Source organism: Azolla caroliniana, unplaced genomic scaffold, assembly GCF_043228905.1.
Source record: "Azolla caroliniana isolate FFs.n. ecotype wild unplaced genomic scaffold, voAzoCaro1.0.p SCAF_3, whole genome shotgun sequence".
Taxonomy (NCBI): Eukaryota; Viridiplantae; Streptophyta; class Polypodiopsida; order Salviniales; family Salviniaceae; genus Azolla; species Azolla caroliniana.
In genome coordinates this window covers 2,931,782-2,951,201 of record NW_028230438.1, presented here as the reverse complement: position 1 = coordinate 2,951,201, position 19,420 = coordinate 2,931,782, and the positions used below count along the sequence as shown (strand labels likewise).

At 36.8% G+C, this 19,420-nt stretch overlaps 2 protein-coding genes across 2 annotated transcripts in view; both read right to left on the bottom strand.

Annotated features, from left to right (window-relative positions):
* Positions 1 to 19,420, bottom strand: part of LOC147865878 (uncharacterized) — a 50,287-nt gene that overhangs the window by 25,926 nt on the left and 4,941 nt on the right. The gene's annotated exons all lie outside the window — the stretch shown is intronic.
* Positions 12,383 to 14,348, bottom strand: LOC147865879 (putative UPF0481 protein At3g02645). Its single transcript, XM_087317481.1, has one exon. It carries the CDS (start codon positions 14,147 to 14,149, stop codon positions 12,605 to 12,607), a length of 1,545 nt encoding a protein of 514 aa, XP_087173607.1. The 5' UTR covers positions 14,150 to 14,348; the 3' UTR covers positions 12,383 to 12,604.

The window sequence follows — 19,420 nt, the reverse complement described above, 5'->3', positions numbered from 1 at the left end:
AACATTTTCGACACTACTTCAATATTCGGAGACATACTATTTATCCCCTTTCGCATCACATACTATTTATCCCCTTTCTTTCTTCTTTTGTTCTTACCTATAAACATGTGTGTCCCATAAAGACAGAGAATGTCTGGTTATAAAAGGTTCTGAACTATGGCAATATGTATATATATGAAGGGATGAAAAAAGAAAAAAGGGGTAAGAAAGGAAAGAAACGAAGGGTCTTTCGGTTACCTTTATTTTGAACTAAAATGGAGAACTTGTACAGTCATAGAAGAACAGTCATAAGAGAAACAGAATAAGATAAGTAGGAGGCAGAGAGACAGAGACTTTGTTTCCTTGTTGCTTCAAAGAGACTCTTAAGTGATGGAAGGCTATATTTGTAATTAACATAAAGTGAGAGAAAATAGGAACAAATTTATCCATACAAATAACCTTCATCCAAATATATGGTTATTTGTATGGATAAATTTGTATGGATGAAGGTTATTTGTATGGATGAAGTTTTTTTTCTTCTAAACTCTTACTTCTTTTTAATGTTAACTTTTCCTATGAAGTAGGTCAAACGGGGTGAAAATAGCTGGTTTGAAGAATGTGAAAACTCTAGCTAGAACTTTTTCCTAGCCTCCCCCACATTAGTTGACAAAGTCCCTCCCTAGATGGCATGCGTAATATTGTGGTTAGGAATTCGCCCAACATTGGGGGGAGATAGGAATGCAAATATGCAGAATCTCTTTTGATGAGCAAGTGGTAGGCGAGCTACTTGATTTGGGAGCCAAGCTTTTTTTTCTATGACGATGAGCTTTTGCAGCCGAGTAGCTAGATGTAGCTAGGTAGAGGGATGTGCATAGAGCCAACAATCACTATAGGCATCCTCAAGCCACGGGATATTAAAACTATTGGATATGTTTACAATAGCAAATATTTCATGATCAAGTGAGTCTCTCAAGACATGATGATGATATGGTAAAGTTATTATCAATTTGCTATTATTATTAATGGCCGATGGATGAGATTTTACAAAAAGTATGTGCAAGTGGCGTCCATGATGGGAAGGCTAGGTCATGGGGTCCACTAAGACTACTTTGCTCGTCCTATTAATGGATTTAAGTAGATACATATTTGGTCAACATACTCACTAATAAATGTAAGGTTGCTTTGGACATTCTATAATCAATTTTCCTTGCCATTGGGTATGAAGTTTTATGTTCATATTAGGGAATTAGAATTTTAAACACAACGTTCTCATGGCTAATTTAGCATAACTATACTTGTAAATAAAGTTTTGGAGTAAAGAAGTACATTCAAGAAGACTTTTTATCTAGGGTTGACAAACATGAAGATTAGTGTCACTTAAAACCCATTAACAATCCTTGTAACAAATAATTACTCAATAGTGAGTTAAACACTAATCATGTTATTATTATTACAAGTGTCACTTAAATCCCATTAACAATCCTTGTAACAAATAATTACTGGATTAAGCACCAATCAAGGTGTCGTAAATACAATGCCATGTCTCACCGTGTTCTTATTTGTAAGCACAAAGATTCTTAGGATAATTTTCCATGATGATAAAAGCTCATATGGATTAGAAACCAAATAGACACAAATAAAGTAATGAAGTCAAATGAGGTTCCGAAAATGAATCAAGAAGAGAAACCTCATTCACTTTATTGTGTTTGAGCTTCCTTATTTAGGATTCATGTAGAGGTTGCACTAGTAATAGCCTAAGATCGTGTAGACCGTCTCCAATAATGTAAAGACAAGGAGTAGTAAACTCACGTCCACCTTCGAAGGTTTGTTCATGAGCAAGGAGGTTCCTTAGCACATCCTCTGTGTGCCTTCATACACGACAAGCCGTGGAAGATCGAGCTGAAGTTTTCTCGGATATCACTTCATCACCGATATGTTACCTTTCAATGGCTTGAACTGGATGCCGACTTTCGAGAGTTGAGATGTTGTTGGCAGGCGATCACGATGTTTAGATTTTAGCTCCCCAACTCCTTGATTTGTCGGCCATGTATCTTGTAGTTTCAGTAAACTACTAGACTCTTGTAATCCTTGTGTAACCAAAACATATTGGATGTAGGTTTAACAACAACAGGAGCAATATTATTGATCTTTGTTGTCATTTCTTCTATCCATTTGGCTTGACCAAGTTGTCGAATGGAGTGGTTTGTATGGCTAGGATGGATGGGTTCATGTGATTAGGTTGGATGGTAATTCTAGTTTCCTTGTTGATATTCCCACCCATCTCTTAAACTACTACTACTTCTAATATGATACTTTCTTGGAGAAGATCAAAGTATCATTCCTCTTTTTATACAACAGTGAAGATTGCAATGAATCATAATGTATTCATAATGTGCAGATTGTAATGAATCAAAATTTACTCTTCATGGTTCACATATCCTTAAGCAACAAGGATAGTAAATAACAAACATGTTTATCTGTCTTTTAAAAGGAAACGTAGGAGCAAATAAAAATTATGAAGACCTTATGTAACATCATAAGGTAACTTCGTATATATGACAGCAATAATATTTGTTGGAATATCAAAAAATCCTTATATGGTGAATAAAGGCGGTACTTTGATATTGTGGCTCAACATTTAACGTTTTTCAACATTGCTAGAATGTCTAGTCTCATCATAGTTGTCACAATGTCCTAATCTAAACGTGCACACTAAATATCAAATTGACAAGAAACAAGAATATGCCAACATTAATATAGAAAACTCTCCACCCTTGAGTCTTCTTCTATCCCACCAAAACATGTTAATATAAATATAGAAAAAGCAGAATTGAGACGTAGCCAAATCTGCTTTATATGGTCAATGATTCCTTGTGAAAAGTTAGAATTTGTGGAAGATGTCAATACTCGTGAAATCAAAGGATGATATCAATAGTCGCAATGTCCTGATGGGAATATGGAGCTGAATCGGGATGATTAAAACTTCAAACACAATTAACCACAAGACAAAAATGAGAGTACACCAAAATTTTTAACGTGGAAAACCCAAAATAGGGAAAAACCATGGGAACCGTAGGTTCCAAACAACTTCACTATAATTTGGAGTACAATGAAATACGACCTCAGTAGAGGGGTGTATCTACCTCAAGGCAATGGCCTTAGTTACAACCTTCACCCAATCCGGTGGATAGAATAACAAGGATTACAAACTACATATGACCTCTCTAGGCTTTGACTAGAGGAACGTACAAACCTCAAGGCAGCAGCCTTGGCTACACAACAATGGGTACAAATGAGTACGGACTCTCTAGGTTTTGACTAGAGAAATGTCCTAGCCTCAAGGCAGCAGCCTTGGGTACAATCTTCACCCGATTGGGTGGATACAATAACAATAAGCACAAGGAATGTGCTAGTCTCTCTAGGTTTTTGTCTAGAGGAAATATATTAGCTTCAAGGCAACAAGCTTGGCTACAATCCTCACCCGATTGGGTGGATAAACCAAGCAAAATAACCTTGCAATTCTTCACCCAACTAGGTGGATAGAAAAAAAGTAGCAAAATAGGAAACAAGAGAACAACCATGAAACGAAGTAACCTGATGCGAGTAGACAGGAGAGGTGTTGCACAGTCGTGGTTCTCTGTCAGCACGACCAACTCCTCACAAGTCTCTATCTTCCCACTTCCGTAGAACGCTCTTCCTCTTGTTCTCACTCTTTCGTTCTCTATTTTCTTTTCCTCTCCGTTTTTCTGTTTTTCTCTCCCTGTTTTCTGATTTTCTCCGTTTATGCAGAAAAATCAGATCATGCTCTATTTCCCCCTTCTCCTTTTTATGTTTTTCTCCTTGTTGTCCAACGTCTATGTACTTGTGTTCACACACACAAAAGACACATGACAAAAACATACAAAAGAAAAAGGGTATACATACACACATATATATGTATAAATATAATCATACGTAATTATAACTTTTCCCCCTTTTTGGCCCTACTCCAATTCGGTGCCAAGCCGACTCCCAATTGGCTGTATGCTCGGCCGATTGCTGAATCACAGCCGATTCTCAATCAGCCCTTTGGCTTTGTGTTGTGGGCTCCATTTGAGTGGATATGCCCAACATGTCCTAATCTAAATGTGCACACTAAACATCAAATTGATGAGAGATAAGAACATGTTAACTATAATATAAAAAACTTCTCACCCTCGAGTCTTCTTGTAACCCACCAAAACATACTAACAATAACATAAAAAACTTTCCACCCTCCAAAACATATTAACAATAACATAAAAAACTTTCACCCTCCAGTCTCTTGTATCCCACCAAAAAGTGTTGATATCAATATGTAGAAAAACTTCCACCCTTGACTCTTCTTGGATACCACCAAAATGTGTTATCATCGTGACCCTTGACTCTACTTGGATCCCACAAAAATGTGTTGACGTCAATACATAAAACCTTCCACCCTCGGGTCTTCGTGGATTGTACCAAAACATGTTGACATCAATATAAAAAAATCCACACTTGGGTCTTCTTGGAGCCAACAAAAACATGTTAACCTCAATACGAAAAACTTCTACCCTTGAGTCTTCATGAATCTCACCAAAACATGTCGACGGCAATAAAGAAAACTTTCCAATCTTGAGTCTTAGTGGATATCACCAAAACCAATTGAAGTTGTGCTTCAAGAAGCTTGACTATCATGTGAAAGAAGAAAGGAATATTCAACTGGAGAGTTATAGATAACCAACGATTGCCATAAATCAAATGAGAAGTCACATGGATCGATGAGTTTCAACTTACAATATTTTTTTGAATACTCAGGTTGTTAGTTGTTCACAAGTCTTCATGCATTATGCCTAATATTGACTCCATTGATATCATGTGTTAGAAATATATTTGAAGATATGAAAATATGATAAAGTTAATGTATTACTATCTCGGTATAAAAAGTATGATTTTGAGAAACTGACCTTAACATGATTAGGTAACATGTGTCAATTTAGGTGGGAAAAATTATATACTCAAGGTCTGATTGAATGCTTTTTTTCTTAACCCTCAAAAAGTGATGAAGAGCTTTTCAGCCCAACTTGCTTGTGCCTCCCCCTCTGTATGCACCATATGCTGGGGCGGTTAATGACAGTAAATACAACATTGATCATAACACACATTTGTGAAATACCATACAGATCATAATAATGTGATCATACTTCTACAACATATGTAAAACTTGGTCAGAATTAGGTCTCCAAAATCAATGCCTGTGGATAGTAGTACCAATGTCAGGGTTTTATCTACCAAGTTCTCATGACGGCTCTCGAAACAGCAAACGTATGAAGATGCTCCTACTTCACACATTTTCTAATCCCGAATGTCTCTATCAGGAAGAAGAAGACGACGATGATGATGAAGAAGAAGAACAGGTCCAACAAATTGTGCTTCAGTTAGACTTCATTGTGACAATTACTTAATTTAACCATTTCCATTAGTACATGAATCTCGAAACGATTCATCGTCAGGACATAAATCTTCCACACAATTTCATAGTAAGGCAATGTGAATTATAAATACATAAATAATGGGAAATAGTTGAATTAATAAATCAAACTGAAATCCCAAAATAATGAACAAATAAAGCTCAATACTCAATTGTATGGAGCTGCTTTATTTTTTGCTTGCCCAAGGGTTTATTACGGTTAGGTTAACTTTTAGGTTTGTAATAATCTATGCCTGAGTAGGCTGCCTGGTATATCGAAGCCGAGAGCAGTAGAAATGCGGTGATGAGTGATGTCGTTAACCATGGCCGAGAACAGAACTCTTTATAAAACTCTGTGAGCAAGCGAAGCCAACTGGAGGAATAGTCGGCCGCTACATCCTGGATCATCTCCCCCCATCTTCGCGATTCGTCTTTATAGCTCACATTGATGCACATGTTGTTCCACATGTCGATGAACCTCTGGTTGTTCCCCATGTGATTCTCGATGACCTCGGCCTCCTTCAAGATCGCGAGATCTTCTCTCGTGTCGATGAGCGAGTTCATGATGGTAGCATACATAACAAACTCTTCTCCTCTTTTCGAAATTATTTCGTGCGCAATGAGGCTCCTCAACACATCCCCAGTGATGTCAAACACTAGAATGCGCGGAAGATGGAGCAGATGTCTACCCTTGTCATACTTGATCACTGATATGTTACCTTCACAGGCCTTGAACCCGATGCCGGCTCTGTAGAGTTGGGATGCGGTCGGGAGCCGAACGAATTCCTTCTTGTGAACGAATTCCTTCTTGTGAACGAATTCCTTCTTGTGAGCCTCATCATTTCTTCTTCTTCTTCTTGTCGATCCATATATTCTCGTCGATTCTTTTTCTTCTTGCTGTTCTTTGAAAGTGCACAAGAAGTAGAGGGAATCGAGTAGATGCTCGCAAGTATCGACCAGTTTTATGTTCTTCAATTCGAGAAACCCTAAAAATCTATTCCTTACATCTTCGCTAGAAAAGAATGGATTATGGTCCAAGATTAGAGCCGTGACCGTCATCTCGAGATCGACCCATGAGAAGTATGGATTGTCGAAAATCTTTGCAGTCTTCAGTAGGAATGACATGGGAATCTGGTTGCCTACCAACAGCAAGTCCCTCCACAGTTGCATGCGGAGTGTATGGTCATTATTGTAGACAGTGGCAAAGTACCCGGCTCTTTCCGTAGGGAAGAAGAGCGAATTCATGATTTCATGAATGAAGATGGTATCGACAGTGACCAGAAGTTGGAGCCACTCAATTTCAGATTGGGGAAGGTTAAGATTATAGATGTGGCTAAGTTCATGCAGTTGATCAGAGATGAGCTCTTGTATGAGGTCTTCCACAGCTGATATCCTATGTCTTTCCATGAATTCCTTCATACATATGGCCTTATAATTATTAGCGAGCGAAGGCGCAGGATTGTGATACAATGGGCCGATGGTCACTAATTTAGGTTCATATGCGTCTGCCTTCACTTCCAACAATGCTTGGGGAGGCTTCAAAATCATCCAACTTTCGTTGGACACAGGTGCATTAACATCATTGATGTTCTTCTTCATGTAGTCTCTCCATTCATGTTTGGTGGAGTTAAGTCGATGATAAGGTTCATCTATTGGAATTGTAATCTCGTTCATCTTCGTCATCATCAATGATCTTCTTCTTCTTTTTGTTCTGAATCTGCTTCTTCTTCTTCTTCTTCTTCATCTTGTCGAACATTCTTTTCGTGTTTCTTCAAGAAACCTTTTTCCGTTGGATTCTTCTCGTAGTCTGGAAGCCACTCCATCCCAATGCCTTGTCTTCTGAACGAGAGAGAGAGAGAGAGAGAGAGAGAGAGACATTGCCTGCATGTTCAGCAATATGTGCGTACACCTGGAGATCTGACCAGAACTGGTTCTCAAACCAACATGAAGAATTTGAGAAGAAAAGAGCGTGAATTGTTGACTCACAAGTCTCCCATTCATCTTCCTATCTTCCCAGATTATGGTTATGTGGCATAATATACATTAAATTCTGTTGCCACCATGACTAATGATGCAATCTCAAATCATGAGTATGTGCCATGTTATAGATTTTTCTACAGTGACTAATCATTCATAGGTTAATTCTTGAGCTACTTTGAATTTTTCGCAAATTTTCATACAAAGGATAAGGTCACTTATTTTTTAATGTTCAATATTTGTTTTCTCTTTTGGTAGCTAACTGATGACCGAAATCGCAAATACCATTTCTAAGAGGGCCGCCTCCACAAAACTCTGAACCAATTACCAGAAATAAATATTGTGCTACTATTATGTCTCAGAAAAGTATAAGTTTGAATGATTCATTATAATACTAAGGTTCATTATTTGATGTTGTGATATACTATGGTCTAGATTGTTCCAATTCTCATTTAATTTTGCCCAATCATTGGTCATCCCTAACTCATTGTTTTTGTAAAATATGTATATATGAGGCATCGCATCAGATACACTTTCTCCCCTTTCATTCTTTTTTTTGTTCTGAACTATGGCAATATATATATATATGGAGGGATGAGAAAAGGAATGAGGGGTAAGAAACGAAGAGTCTTTCTGCTACCTTTACTTTCAAATTTGAGCTAAAATGGAGAACTTTTACAGTCAAAGAAGAACAGTCGTAAAAGAAACAGAATAAAGATAGGAACAGAGACACACTTTTTTTGTTGCTTCAAAGAGACTCTAGGTTATGGAAGGCTATATTTGTAATTATTAAAAGTGAGAGAAAATATGAACCTTCCATACATATGAACCTTCATCTCCATCCCTTCATCTTTCCTCGCAAAACCTAATCAAAAACCAAATTCTAGTACTTGTATAACTCATCATCTTACATTACATTACGACATTGACATTGATTATCTAATGATAAGTTATGGTTGCTTGGGTGCCGAGCATGCTTTTCCATCAAATAATAGTAGTGTGTTACATGTCGGTTAATACTGCGCTAGTCCAGATTTGAATCAGATTTGTAAAAAACGAAATGGTAATGTTTTTTGAAATTTGAATGTTTTCTTCGGTCAATTATAGTTTCCATCTTGGAAATGTTGAAATGCTCCCTTAATACCAATAAACTATGATTCCAATAATTATGTTCGAAAGTTATGAATTGCTAACACCTTGTTAATAAGTTGGAGTCTAGATCCTCTCCTAGCTCATAGGAAAGAAGCTCCTTTTTTGGAAAATAAAAGTTGAGTCTAGATTGTGGAGTAGGTTCAATTCCCCACGAACTTTCTACATTGGTATTGTGATCAACTTTGTACGTCATAAAGCCTCAAAATCAAGGTATCCTCATACGAGACTCTCGCTTTTCCTTTATTTCGTAAAGAGTATTGAATTATTGCTTTGCCTCTATCCCTCTTCAAAGCACTAGATCTAAGCATATACGCAACGATTGTTTCCTCAATCTTATCAACGGACAATAGAAAGTATTCAGATATTTGCATGTTGTCGCAAAGTCTTAGGAAAGCCGATTTTATCGAACAATGAAGCCATGTTGATTCAATACAATATGATCTCACATATGTTGGTTGATTCTTGTGTTTTCTTTTTTACCAGAGTGAACGTTTGAACACATACATATACATAAGCCTTCATGTGGTTAACAAAATATCTCTATCATTTCTCTTGTAAACTAATACATGCAAATGCTCATGCAATATGTACTTTTCACATTTTAGACATTAGAGGTTACAACCTCAAGGTAAACTTGTTTGTGGATTCAATCTCAAGGTTATGGACAATAAAGATCTCCAACTAATTGTGGGGAGCATTAAGTGGTAGGTGAGTTTCTTTATGTAAAGGCAACCTTTTGAACCCATGTTGGGAGTGTCCCACTCAATACCCTATCCATGAAACAACTACATAATCACTTATGAAATTATGAAACAATGTGAATGACACTTAATCACTATAATTATGACATTTGATGATTACAAAGTAGAATATTGATGATTACAAAGTAGAATATTGATGACACCATGACGATTGACCTCTATATTCTTTTCAACTATGAAATTACGTTTTCGTAGAAGAAGTTACTGAATGAAATTATGGTTTCGTAGAAAAAGTTATGGGATAGTCGACTTTAAAAATCCATGCATCATGCCTATATATATTTATAATATTGATAATTGTTAGGTATTGTGTCCCTCTTGATGGGAGGAGTCAGTGGCCAAATTCTGATCGGTTGGTCGGATTGGTGAATCGATCGATTTGGGGGTTGGGCGAATCGTAGGTCATTGAGGGCCGACCATTCGGACCGACGAGTGAGTCGACCAATAAACATATATATACATAATACATATAGGATATATGTATATATGTACATATGTACATATATGTATACATATGTATATATATATATATATGTAAGTTAGGGGAAACTGTTGAGCGATTGAGACAGAGTGAAGAAGACAGTGCGAAGAGAGAAAGAAAGTGCTAAGACAGTAGATGTGAGTGACTGTGAGCAGAGAGTCCAACAGAGATTGCGCGAGAGACAGAGAAGAAGAAGAAAACAGAAGAGTCCAATAGGTGGCTATTGTTGAGTGAGTTTCGTGTCCTCCCATACTATTGTGGTATTCTCTGAGATTTGAGTCTTTCTCCTAGAAAGCTAAGGGGCTTTTGTAATCGATCTGTATACTCTTGATCCTGAGATTTGAGTCTTTCTCCTAGAAAGCTAATGAGCCTTCTAATCGATCATGTATACTCTTGATCCATCGTGGAAATTTTGCTGCTCCGTGGTTTTCCCTGGTTTCAGGTTTCCATGTAAATCGTGTGTATTCTGAATTTTTTGTTTGTGTTTCAGTTTATTTTCTGTTTGTCTCTGTCTACAAACATATCCATATCACGTGTAAGAAATATATTTGAAGTTATTAAAATATGACCAAGTAAATATATTAATATCGAAGTGTTCTAAAGCCTCCCTGGTTAAGATGTCTATTTCCACAATTAAACGTTCCATGTAATTGGGTTGAAAAACAAAAGACAAATCCAAAGAGTCCACAGGGAGTCTAAAATTTCCCAATCTTAGATCAATAATTTGAGTAAAAATGGATGAATTGACTCGAGAAATGGTGTTATTGAAAGTCTGGGCTACACAAAAGTTTGATTAGGCCAAGCTGAAGTAGATTCTGCTAAAGCAATGAAGATTCTGCTAAAGCAATGGAGATGCCATGTCTTGTCATACGAATTCCTTCATACAATGATGCGCAAGCTTATGATACAAGGGATAGTGTGCATCCATCCAAGCAATAATGTGTAGTGTATTTAATCAGTTTTTGGTTGTATTCCTCAATGTCGATTGCATAGCATATCATGCAATGGAAATTTGAGATCAATAGACCATTCCTCCTGGCTTGTCGATTGCGATAACCAATTCTTCAAATCTATCATCCATCAATCAGTTACTGCAGTTTGGTAGGGAGGTATTCTGAAAATCTTTCTAGTAATTTGATCTCGAATAGGGCAAAATTTTTGTGAAGGCTAGTAGAGGTCAATTGCTTTTTTTTCATGCAATCTGAAAAACAAAGAAGGTCTTGCGGATCATAGTTCCTTCTTTTGGCTGTAGAGCTTGAGGCCAGTGTAATGAGCAAACTCCTTGTTTCCTGTTTTTATGCATTTTGAAAATTGAAAAACTCTGTTTTATTCAGGTTCTTGTTTCCCAGTGTCTACAACTGTGATAGGCATTTTCTGCACAGGCTTGATCCACTAATGATGTCGATTATCTATGCGGAACATTTATACAGGTGGTGCTAAGAATTGTGCTAGAAAAGATTTTTAGTTGATGCTAAAATGACAAATAGATCTTCAAATGTGCAAATAAGTATTTGTTAGTTAGCTTAGTAGTATTCAAAATATATGACCCTTGGAAATGGTTTGGCCCAGCAACGTTTATGGGCCTATTTAGTGACATTCAATTTTCCTTTTATAAATAAATGTAGAGAACATGAGAAGGGGGGACAAAAGTTTTTAAACTTGTACATCTTTTAACGTTAATTTTCCTATAAATTAGGCCTAATGGACGGAAAATAGCTAGTTTTGAGAATCTCGACTAGCTAGATTCTAAAAACTCTAGCTAGAACCACTTCCTAATCTCCCCACATTAGTCTTGAGAAAGTTCCTCCGTACAGGGCATGCTTACATTGTGCAGAGGAATTCACTCAACATTGAAGAAGACTTTTTATGTAGGGTTGAGAAACATGAGGATACCTATCATAAGTGCCATAAAAACATTGCTCATGACACCATTCATTGAGTCATTATTATTAGTGTCACTTAGAGCCGAAATCGAAAATCGAAATCCGAAAGCCGAAAATTGACTCGATCATTAGCTGCATCGGCTGAAGCCGATTCAGGAGACTATAAATTTTGTAAATAGTCTAAATATGTCCTTAGTGGGCCATAGTCCATATTGTATATTAATATATATACACCTAAGGCAATCACTATGTTATGATGATTTTAGTTGTTAAAAAAGTTTGAGCGGTACTGGCCTTTGTAACTAGTGTACATGTGTGAGAGAGTGAGAACAATGTGTAACTCTGTAGCTGTTAGTTGTCGAAGAAGAGCTCAAGGTCATTGCCTTGAATCCTCTTGTTGTAACTCCTCCCCATATAGTGTTCTGTTGGGAGTTTGTCCACTCCATGTGGTTTTTCCCGATTCGTGTTTTCCATGTTAAACATCCCGTGTCTCTGTGTTCTCTCATTTGAGCATTTCTGTTTTATGTTTTCTCTTCTTTTGTACTTAAATCTCTGTTGTGGCTGAGTCCCATATTCATTATCAAGTTACTATTGTTAGAAGTGTCACTTAATACCCATTAAAAATCCTTGTAACAAATAATTACTCAATCAGTATTAAGCACCAATGAAGGTTTGGTAAATACAATGCCATGATGTCTCTCCGCGTTCTTATTTCTAAGCACAAAGATGCTTAGGAAAATCTTCCACACTGATAAAAGCTCATATGGATTATAAATGGGGATAGATCTAACTAAAGTAATAGAGTCAAAATGAGATCCCAGAAATGAACTTAAAGGAAAGAAAGCTCAAACACATTGTTTTTGAGCTTCCCTATCTCTGCCCAAGAGTTGATTCAGAGATTCAACTAGTAATAGCCTAAGATTGTGTAGATAGTCTGCAATAATGTCAATATAAGGATTAGGATTCCAGCAATGACCGATGTGGTCAGCCATGGGCGAGAGAAGAACTTCTCATGAAACTCCACATACATGCAACGCCAAGAGTTTTCATAGTCACGTAGTACCTCCCATGTCATATTGTCCCATCTTCTGCATGATCGAATGGTGACATTCTCGCTCATGTTGTTCCACATGTTGACCAACTTCTGATCGCTCCCGAGGTGGTTCACTATCACCCCTGCCTTAGTCAAGATTGCTAGATCCTCTGTTGTATCAATGAGTGAGTCCATGATTACAACATACTTAGCAAACTCACCTCCATCTTTGGAGGTCTGCTCATAGGCAAGCAGGTTCCGCAGCACATTCTCCGTGCCTTCGTACACCACAATCCGCGGAAGATAGAGCTGAAGTTTCTTCCGATGATACCTGATCATTGATGTGCCACTTCTATGACTCAGAGCATGAAACGAAATGCCGACTTTTGACAGTTGAGACGCTGGCGGCAGCCGATCACGATGTTTAGACTGTAGCTTGCCAGCTCCTTGATTCGTCGACCAATTATGTTGGATTTGCGGGGATCTCAGCTCGTTTAATCCTTGTGTGACCAGAACATATTGGCAATCCAGTAGATGTTTGCAATTGAGTAAATTTGGATATGGAACATTCTTGTGCCAATCATTATAGCCCATGGGGAATGGGGAATTTCTCGCAACAATATCGACTAATACTGCCTGGAGATCTTTCAAATTGACTTCGTTTTTGTTTGGAAACTCTGCAATCGTCTTTAGAAAGGACATGGGAATTTGGTTTCCCATCAAGAACAAGTTCCTCCATACAGGTTTGCATTTGAAATCATTGTTGAAGAATTTGTCCAAGTAGTCAGTATTTATAATAGGTTCTTGGTTGCATTTAGTTTTGTTATTGAAGAAACTGTGTAAGAACTCCTGTTGCTTATCTTGGCAATATGAACGTGCAGTGCTCGAAAAGAATAAGAATTCATGAATGAAGACGGTATCAATAGTAACCAGAAGTTGGAAATCTTTGATGTAATCTTGGGACAGGTTTGAATAATGGTTGTTAAGGTCAAGGTGGTTAGGAATAAGGTATTCAATGAGCTTTGTCACCTCTCCTATATCATGTCTTTGCATGAATTTCTTCATACATAGTGCCTTACAGTCATCAAGGCAGGATTTGGTCACAAGATTTGTATACAATGGTCCGATGGTCAGGTTTTCATCCCAATAGGATTTTTGCTTAGCTTCCAAGAGTTCTTTGGGAGGAATCGAAATCTTCACATTTTCGTCATCGCTTTTCTTGTTGAATGGATTTGTATCAGGAGCAGTAGTAATTTTATCGATCTTTTTTATCATTTCGTCCCACCATTTGGATTGGCCCCCAAGTTGCCTAATGGAGTGGTTTGTATGGTTAGGAGGAATGGGTTCATATGGATGCACAGCCGACCCATTGGGTGGGATTGTAAGGCAGATTTCCTTGTTGATATTCTCACCCATCTCTTAAACTACTACCACCACCAACAACAACACTACTACTACTACTACTTCTAAACTGATTTTTCCTTCTTCTTCTTCTTCTTCTTCTAGTACTACTTCTAAACTGTTTTCTTCTTCTTAGTCTTCTTCTTCTACTACTACTTCTAAACTGATTTTTTTCTTCTTCTTCTTCTACTAACACTACTTCTGAACTGACACTTTCGTCTTCCTCTTCTTCTAAACTGATACTTTCTTGTAGGAGATCAAAGTACCACTCCTCTTTTTATACACCCATTAGTTTTTATGTATTGATGTTAATGTTTTTTGGTGGTGGCATCCTAGAAAAGTCAAGGGTAGGGATGTGGAGACATTTTGGTGGTATCCAAGCATAGTCAAGGGTGGACGTTTTGCCACCAAAATGTGTTGACATCAATATAAAAAGACTTCCACCCTTGAGTCTTCTTCGACACCACCAAAATGACTTGACATCGATATAGAAAGACCGCTAGCCTTGACTCTTCTTGGATCCCACCAAAACGTGTTTACGCCATCGAGATAGAAAGATTTTGCCCTTGATTCTTCTTGGATCCCACCAAAACGTGTTACGCCATCGATGTAGAAACACTTCCACCCTTGACTGTTCTTGGATCCCACCAAAATGTGTCACGACATCAATATAGAAAGACTTCCGCCCTCGAGGATTTGTGTATCGTACCAAAACATGTTAGCATCAATATAAAAAAATACCCCCCTTGAATCTTCATGGATTCATCAAAGTATTTTGACGTCAATAAAGAAAACTTTCCACCATGGAGTCTTCATGGATCCACCATACCCAACTAAGAACGTTCTTCAATAAGCTCCTTTGTCATGTGATAGAAGAAAAGGAATATCCAAGTCTAGAGTTATAGATGACCAATGATTGAGATAAATCAGATCTAGTCCATATATATGAGTTTCAACATAAGACATTTTTTTGTATACTCGAAGTTGTTAGTTGTTCACAAGTCTTCAATTTAACTTCCATTTTCCCAAATAATGGGGTTTTGTGGGATATAGATTTTATGTTTAAACAATTTCTAATAATGTAATGTCAAATAATGTTTTTATGCCATGTTATAGATTTTTCTACTAGTGTTCATTCCTATGTTAGTTATATAGATTCCTTGTAGTGCAATGTTAATGCTGAGCTACTTTCAATTTTCTATAATTTTGATAAAGGGTGAGCTGTGTCTTATTTTTCATGTTCAGTATTTTTTCTCTTTGGCATTATGTAATGCAATGTGGTGGTAGCTCATGATCGAAATCTCAATACCATTTCTAGAGGGCCGGCTCCACAACTCCAAACCAATTGATAGAAATAAATATTATGCTATTATGTCTCATAAAAATATACGAATGATTCATTGTAATTTGAATATATATATATATATATATATATATATATATATATATATATATGTATCATGTATGTATGTATGTAGGTATGTATTTATGCTTCTTTACGTAAAGCCAACCTTTTGAACTCTAAGTTGGCAGTGTCCCACTCATTACCCTATGATAGGGTAATGACATATTCGCATTCGTGGGATTTTCCATTCGAATGCAAACGAATACGCATACATTCGTGTGGTCAAGTATTCGTTTTTAAAAAAAAGGAAAAAAAGGAGATGAACTCCCTCCTTTTAGTTTCTTAGGAAAAAAAAAGGGGGACTTGACAATAAAAAGGGGATAATAAAATAGAGAGTTGAGAGAGACTTGACAGTAATAAATTTTCATTGGAGATCTTGATTCTTTACTAAATAAATAAATTAAATTAAATAAATTTTCGTTTTATTTTTAATAAATAAATAAAAGAAAAGAAAGGTTCATTAATTCTTCACCTTTTCTTTTCCCAAAATTTATGGATATTTTTACCTGACATTAAAATTGAGACTTACATTAATCATGTTTTCATAGTAAATATAAAAATATTCGTTTTTTTAAAATAAAAAAATAAATTATTTAAATAAAATAAAGGTTCATAAACTCTCCTCTTTTTTTATTTGACACTAGAAAGGAGAGTTTATACTAATCATATTTTTATAATTTATTAATGAATAATTGTTCTTTTTTTAAGTGAAATAAATTTATTTATTTATAAATAAATAAATAAATAAATTTTTTATATATTTATTTTACAAAACGAATGGTTTTTAAATATTCTTAGGGCCATTTTGTATTCTCGAATATTGGGAAGATCACGCATGGAGAATATGACGAATATGACGCATGTGTCATTCTATGACCCTATCCATGAAACAACTACATAATCACTTACGAAATCATGAAACAATTTGAATGACACTTAATCATTATAATTAATGACATTGACGATTGCAAAATAGAACATTGATGACACCTTGAGGATTGACCTCTATATTATTTCCACTTATGAAATTATGCCTTTTTAGAAAAAGATATTGACTACTTGACTTCAATATTATTTGATTGAAATCACATGATATTTGAAGATAATAATATATGATCAAATCAATATATTGATATCCAAGTGTTCTAAAAAGTAACCCACAATTAAGATGTCTATTTCCCCAATTAAATAATGTCCCTCGTAGTTTGGTTGAAAAATAAAAGACCAATCCAAGGAGGCTAAAATTTCTCAATGGAAGGGGAACAATTTGAGTAAAAATGGATGAATTGACTCCTCAATTCATACAATGTGAAATTGAAGAGAAAACTCTGTAAATAATGTTGGGGAAAACTCTAAAGGCCATCAAATATAATTATGTCACATTAGGGGAGAAAAAGAAGGATTTGAGACGTAGCCAGCTTCGCTTTTGGATGCTCAATAAATCCAGGCTCAGGAAAAGCAAGAATTTGTGGACGAAGTCAATACCCGTGAAATTAAAGGGCGTTATCAATAATGAGTGGGCCAGGCTGAAGTAGATTTTGCTAAAGCAATGAAGATGCCATGTCTTATACGAATTCCTTCATACAAAGCGCTCAATTACATCTGGCGATAACAGAAAGTTGTGCAACTTTATGATGCAAGGGATTGTGTGCATCCATCCAAGCAATAGTGTAGTGTATTTAATCAGTTTTTGGTTCTACTCCTCAATATCGATTACATAGCATAGATCACAAAATGGAAATTTGAGATCAATAGACCATTCCTCCTGTCTTGTTGATTGCAATAACCAATCCTTCAAATCCATCATCGATCAATAAATATTGCAGTTTGGTGGAGGGATATTCTGATAATCAATCAGTTATTGAAACGGGAGATATGAAAGATAAACTAAATGGATTTGGCTGAAATGATTTGTTATTGTAACAAGTACGTTCATGAGACTCAACTAATAATGCCATTCAGGTTGATTTGGACATTCTATAATCAATTTCTATGCCATCGTGTCCAACAGCCAGGTAATTTGATGAACCTGGGATCAGGAAGAAGAAGAAGAAGAAGAAGAAGTAGAAATTGTGCTTCAGTACTTCATTGCCACAATTATTTAGATTTAACTCCCACATGATCTATTTCCATTAATACATGAATAACAAGATGAACCATGAAAACGATTCATTGTAAGCACATAATCTTCCACAATTTCATAAGCCAATCTGGATTATATTTTATATACATTAATCAAACTGAAATACCAATTGAATAAACAAAGCTCAATAAATACTTGAATTGTGTTGAGCTTCTATATTTTTGCCCTATGGTTTGAGGTAAGGTTAATTTTTGGGTTTGTAATAACCTATGCCCGAATAGGTTGCCTGCAATATTGAAGCTGAGAGGAGTAGAAACGCTGCAATGAATGATATCGTTAACCATGGCCGAGAAAAGAACTTTTTACGAAACTCTGCATACCAGCGGCGGCTACGGGAGGAATGGTGGGCCACTATATCATGGATCATCTCTTCCCATCTTTGAGATTTGTGATTATAGGGCACTGTTATGTACACATAACGTTGGTGAGGGTAGGTCCACAAGCTGAGATGCGGATTGGGGTTGAGAGGTCTCATTTGGAGATATCGTTCCAACTGCGTTCAAAACTTGTTCCATGATGCACGCTTCTTATCTCCCTTGAATCAATTGGCCGAAATGAGACAGGCCAATATGGCATTGGAAAAGAAATTCCAAGAATTAACTATTGAGTCCAAGAAAGAAGGTGAACCTTCCTTCGTAGTCACGCCTTTCAAGGGAGATAAGAAAGAAAGAACCGAGGAGGCCATTAGCACTTGGCTTGGTCGTTGGGAGTCTCACTTTGAGCTTCATCCCAAGCCCGATGCAGTAAAAATTGGTTATGTCGGTCGTGAGTTAGGTGGCCGAGCTGCTGCTTGGTGGCGTGGCCTAAGGACCGCAAAAAACTTACCCACAACTTGGGAAGGTTTCGTTGATGTTTTTAAGAAACAATTCTTGCAGCCACCTTCTCAAACCGAACAAGCGCAACACTTGCTCACATTGTCTAGTAAGCCATTTACCTCTCTCGAGGATTATGTGCATCACGCTCGGACCCAGATCCAAAAATCGGGACTTACGGGTGAGAAATGGTTTGTCGCTTGTTTTTTGAATGGTATTCCCAATGGGGATTATCATTGGATTGTCCATGACAAGGACCCCACAACTTTCGAGGAAGCCGTCAACATTGTGCTGCGATACCATAGGACTTCCAAGAAAGACCACAATAAACCTGAGTTCGCCAAAACTCCAAATGTCAAGTTCATTGGGAAACGTAAGCAATCCAGTGACACTCTTGACCGCGACTCAAAGAAACCGAACCTCTTCTGTGCATATTGCAAGAAGCGGGGCCACACAAAGGATACCTGTCGTCGTCTTGAGAGGAAGTCAATGAACACCCCTCCTCAAGACAAATCTACGAGTCACACAGGTGAGTCTTTTGATATTGTTGAAGTTCATACCAATCACTTAAGTTTATGTGAATGCACTTTTCCTTCACATTTACTTGGACCTAATGATTTACTCCGAGCAGTCGGATATATCAATGGAACACAAGCACATTTCTTGTTTGATTCCGGTAGTTCTCACAATTTTCTTAATGATCACTTTGTGCAGCAAATGGAGCTCCACATAAACGCAAGTGATCATATCTATCAAGTTCACATGGCAAATGGAAACGTTCAATACATCAGTGGCATTGTTTGTCAACTGCCAATTCAAATAGATACTTATTTGGAGAAGCTTGACTTTCATGTTATGAAATTACAATCCGCAGATGTCATTTTAGGATATCCTTGGTTTTTTAATAAAAACCCTTCTTTGTCCAT

Excerpts from the sequence above, each read along its gene's own strand:
- LOC147865879 (XM_087317481.1), bottom strand. The coding sequence starts at position 14,149 with ATGGGTGAGAATATCAACAAGGAAATCTGCCTTACAATCCCACCCAAT.